The sequence below is a fragment of the Tyto alba genome, unplaced genomic scaffold (genome assembly GCF_018691265.1).
Source record: "Tyto alba isolate M040663 unplaced genomic scaffold, T.alba_DEE_v4.0 Super-Scaffold_8, whole genome shotgun sequence".
NCBI classification, from domain to species: Eukaryota; Metazoa; Chordata; class Aves; order Strigiformes; family Tytonidae; genus Tyto; species Tyto alba.
In genome coordinates, this window is record NW_024881329.1 from 22740008 (window position 1) to 22745099 (window position 5092).

The 5092-nt window shown below is 39.2% G+C and overlaps 1 protein-coding gene across 1 annotated transcript; it reads right to left on the bottom strand.

Annotated features, from left to right (window-relative positions):
• Positions 1-2889: 2889 nt before the first annotated feature.
• On the bottom strand, positions 2890-4770 carry LOC116959256 (feather keratin B-4-like). The gene is made up of 2 exons (XM_032983344.2): positions 4694-4770; positions 2890-3638 (listed from the first exon to the last, which is right to left on the bottom strand). Exon 2 carries the CDS (start codon positions 3615-3617, stop codon positions 3273-3275), a length of 345 nt encoding a protein of 114 aa, XP_032839235.1. The 5' UTR covers positions 3618-3638; positions 4694-4770; the 3' UTR covers positions 2890-3272.
• Positions 4771-5092: the final 322 nt, after the last annotated feature.

The window sequence follows — 5092 nt, forward strand, 5'->3', positions numbered from 1 at the left end:
CTGGCTGCAGGAATTACAGCTATTTTATTTTTAATTTAAAAATAGCTCAAGGTTTGGTTTAAGCCATCTCATATTTCAAGGAGATTCTCAAATAAACTTCACCAACCCTGTCCATTCCTCAGTAATTCTCTATATTCTAAGGAATTAACAGGCTTTTTCAGAACACATCCTCTCCAACAGCTGGCATCTAGAAACTATTTGAGGAATTAATTTGCATAACAGTATCCATAGATTTGTTTTGTTTTGTTTTGTTTTTTATTCTTCCTTCATCCGAGCTCTGCTTGGAAAACACAAACTAATTTAAAAATCAAACTATGAGTTTAAAAAAAAAATATATCTAACAACTTTTTCAGAGATATCTATAGACTTCCTTGAAAATAATTACAATCATTATTGTTCTAACTCCAGCCACTTTATTGTGCAGTCAGAATGACTTAATTGCCTGATCTTTGAGATGAATTAAAGTGAGCGAAGCAGAAGTTCACAGCTTTTTCTGTATAATCAAGGACAAGCCTACATATTCAGATTCTAATTAAAACTTCTTGCGTAATGTGAGAACATCCTCCTGAGACACCTGTGAGTGACTAAATGCCTGGAAAAAAAAAAAAAAATTCTTAATCAAAATGGAACTGGAAGCTTACTCACAGTAATCCTCACATAATGGCTCCAGACACAAAAGTGACCCCAGAATCTGTGCATGGAGAAACAGATGCAGAGAAAATGGGAGTTTCCCTGGCAAGAAGAGTGCCATCTGCAATAAATTTTGAATCGTAATTAATTAGCTCATTGTAAAGAAATGGATGCCTCAGAGGCTTTGAGCAGTTGAACAAATCCATGAAAATTATTGCAACTCAGAACTCTCCTGTGCTATTCCCTTCTCTTACCATTCACAACAGCTCTGAGAGTTCTTGCTTTTATCTCAGCCCTCGTTCTTAGCTAATTGTACTAATATAGATGCTTATTGACACCATTAGCAACAGCTTGCGTATGCTCCATGGCCGGCTTAAGTTCACACAATGATCTACGGCACCTGGTTCCAGGCCACTAAGAGTGAACTCTGCTAAAGCCTCATGGTATTAGCAATTTATGGTTTATTGCTTAAAACAGAAGGTGTAGCTATAGCTTAAGGTCGTTTAGTTCAGTCAAGCTGGATGCCTCTGCATGGCATTGCTCTTTCTGTTGCAACCCACCACTCATAATTTTCTGTAATTTGTTGTTTGGCCCAGGCAGCTGCCTTTCAATGTAGGCAGTGCCTGCAACTCTTGCTTCACAACTTCAGTTTCTGCTGCTTAAGTAGCTCCCCTGAAGGCAAAGGTGTTCAAATATAGGTAGATATGTAGTCCTCAAAGTTCATACCTGAACATAGCTATTTTAATAGTTAATGCTGTTCAAATACTGTTATGAAGAACTTTAAAATGATTAAAGGTTGAGGTCTGTTTTTTCATCTTACTATGGTCTAATAATCTTAAATAATTTATGTTAAAGTTTCCCTTTTGGGGAAAAAAAAAAAAAAAAAAAAAGTGTAACTACTACATACAGATCTGTGGAGTATTTCTGCAAAAAGCCAGGTATAGTGTGGTTGTTCTGCTATAATTCGATGGGGAACTGTACAAGAAAAAAACAACAAAAATTAATTTGTGCTGAAGGGAGGAAGTTATTTACTCTCCAGAACCTTTGCAAAACACCACACCCAAAATGGGTGGGCTTTAGTTGCTTTTCAAATGTCTTTGAATAATTTTTCAAATGCAGATTTTAATTATATTTCAAATTGCAAGTGTACAAATACTAGTTCTGTACCCATGGCCTTACTGTGTCAGATCCACCTTCCTTGCAGAACAATGTCTTGGTGCCACCAGGACCAATGAATGTGTACTTCTAATCCATCACCTCAGAGCAAGAGATTGCCTATAATCATTGGTATAAACCCTTCTCACAAGGAATCTTTTCTTTCTGCCAAGGATTACATGAGATATCACTCACATGCATTTTATTGCAATTACATGCCAAGACCCTGATTTTACATTTACTTCCATTATTTACTGAGGAAATAAAAGATTACAGCCTACTCATTCGAAGCTGGAGACCCAGGACTAACACGCATTCATATAAAGCCTTTCCATCCCAGGTTAAGAAGAGAAGGGGTTTCATACTCAAAATAAACTTTGAAATTACAGACTTTTCCATGGGGTAAAAATCCAGCCTGTCATTTAACTCCACAGTTGCCTGCAACCGGTCAGTGTACACAAGTACCTCTGTCAAACCCAACTACTTCAGCACCAGCTCGTGAAGACCCACACAGAGGCACCAGGAACTTGGCTACAACATGAGTTACAAATCTACATTTAAGTAGCCTCAGATCGGCATTAATTACAAAAAATACTCAATATAATTTACAGGGGCACAGGTGTCCTCTTAGAGCATTCCCCTCAAAATCCCTATGGTCTTTTCTCTTTGGGGTCCCACTTTGCTCAGACCATGGCCATCAGAAATGCTTTCTGATGAACAAGAGGAATTTCGTAACAAGCGGTTTAAGCGTATGGTTTTACCCGGCTGCTGAAAGGCAGAGTTGGGGAAGGAAAAGTGGCAAATCTATAGTACTTGTAGACAAAGTGTCTACTCTGTATCTAGGATCTCCTTTGCTACAGTGTATCTAATTTATTTTCACAAAAAAGCCTCTACTTTGTTAAAAAATATCTACTTTGTATATACAATGTTCCCAAAGGTTCCTGGCTGTAAAAAGATTACTTGGCATAGAGGTCATCAACCGAAATCCTTATTTCTAGTCAGCGTGAAAAAATAGCTTTCAATTAATAAAACAGAGGAACAGTAAGAAATGTTACAAAAAGTGAGCTGATAAAAGTTTTTCAAACAAACACAATGACACTTGAATTGTGATGCAGCATAACTTTAATGAGAGCAAAAAGTGGAATAAAAAAGTACAAAGTATAATTATATATTTCTAGGATTCAGTAAGACAACAGCTAATATGTCTTTTCAACTTGGATTTCTTTTCTCAGTGCTGCTGTGAACTGAGACAATAAAGTCCCATCTACAGCAATAGAAAAAAAAAATTCATCAGAAGTATGAAGTATTCAAAGAATAAGACAAGCAAAGGCCTGATTTTAGGAGATGACAGGCTCCCACAGCTCCATTAACTTCAGGTGGAGTTGTGGGTGTCTAACATCACTTCTGAAATCCATGGCCATGAGCTCAGTCCTGCGTCGGGTCGTGCTTCAGCATTCCTGGTCATCTTCCTGCTTGCTCCTCACGCTTTAGCACGGCTCAGTAAAGTCACTGCGGTAGGTGTTGTAGCGACGGTAGGGCCGGCTGTACCCACTGCCTGAATAGCCAAAGCTCCCAAATCCTGAGGAGTTGCCGGAGGAGATGGGCACACCCTCGGAGCTGAGGGTGCTGCCCACGTCTGCGGATGCTGAGGATCCCACGGCGGTGTTCTGGGGGAAGGAGCTGAGGATGGGGCCGGGCAGGGTCACCACCACGGGAGAGGGCTGGATCACGTATGTTGATTCCTGGCACTGCCTGACGCAGGGCTCGTTGCAGCTATTTGCCAGCGGGGTTGGGCCACAGGGGGTGGGAGGACACAGGTCGTAGCAAGACATGGCTGCGGGACAGATGGTAGGCTGAAATCCAAGGAAGAAAGTAAATGCGATATAAAAGTTGCATTAAATTCATAATAATCAGGTAAGAGGATAACATGTGAAAGTGCCTAGAGAAGGTGGTGAGAGAAGTAATCACATATTAGATCAAAATCCACAGAAGGCAGTCTGAAAATGTCATAAAGGTTTCTCTTAGTTTTATAAAGCTGCTGGAGGATGTCTCCTCTCCGCAGCTGGCCTCTGAACTTTGGTGCGAGTCATGGTAACATTTACCCTAACCCTTAGGAGCAAAAGCATTTCCCATTCTTTGGTAGTGTCCCTTGTACTGTCTCTCTGAATAAGGTACAAATGTGACTGTACCAGGAGATGAAGAAAAGCTGGAGCTGTCATCATACATGGAAAGTGGCCCTGAGCTGAACATTGACACAGAATTGGGTTTAGTGCCTTAATGCTACAACTTAGTCACTAATAGCCCAGCAAGCAGCATTTGCAGAACTATAGAAAAGTGTTTGACAAACACCCTTTGTTTTCAAGTGTCATATGACCAAAACAGACAAAATTGGAGTGCAAAGAAGGATTATTTTCTGCATCAGAGGTTTCTGCCTTGATTTGAATTCAATGTATTTGAGTGTGCTGGGATACCTGCTCTTCTGCCTGTGAAAATAAGGAGTTGGGGATAGAACCTGGAGCGCAGCACATTTTTTTTTTTTTTTTTTTGACAGTCCTAGTTTCTTAAGATGAGACTTAAGAAGATCTGTTATTTCCAGCCAATTTCATTGACTAGTTACTCCTTTAGCATAGGTCTCTAAAATGGAGCATGCAGCAGCTTGTTCTGAGAGACAGTATTGACAGCATCCTCTAAGTCCTGTCACGTTACACACTGCTTCACAAGTAAATAAAGCCTTTCTTTTTGATAGAAGTAAGCTTTTCGAATTTTCCTTCCCAAAGGGAAAAAAGCTAGCAATATTTATAAGAACTAAGAATAACCAAAAAAAAAAAAAAAAAAAAAAAAAAAAAAAAAGCAGTCATCAAAGTAACATTTTAGCATTTAAAAAGACACTGGGTAGATTCAGACTTACCTGTTCACCTGGGCGAATAAAGCAAGAGAAGTGGATGGAAGAGTCTTGCGTCGTATAGGCTTTTATACCATGTTCCAGACTGCCTGCAGACCAGAGACATATATCATGTATTAAATTATTTAATGATCGGTGCTTTGGCATGCAAAATCCACCAAATTGATCAAATTTTTTTTTTTTTTTTTCTTTCAAAATGTCTTTTAGTATTGCTCTGTTTTTTCCCCTCCTCTTATTACATTCACATTCCAGAGTAGACAAAGCTTTCATCTTCACCAATGTGTACCCACTTAATTGCTTGGAAGACTGTGGTGACTCATTTGAATTACAGCAGTAATTATGTTGCTTCCTAAGGCCAATGTACATTTTATGCTTCATTTTAGTCATCAAGACACTGCTTAAGGG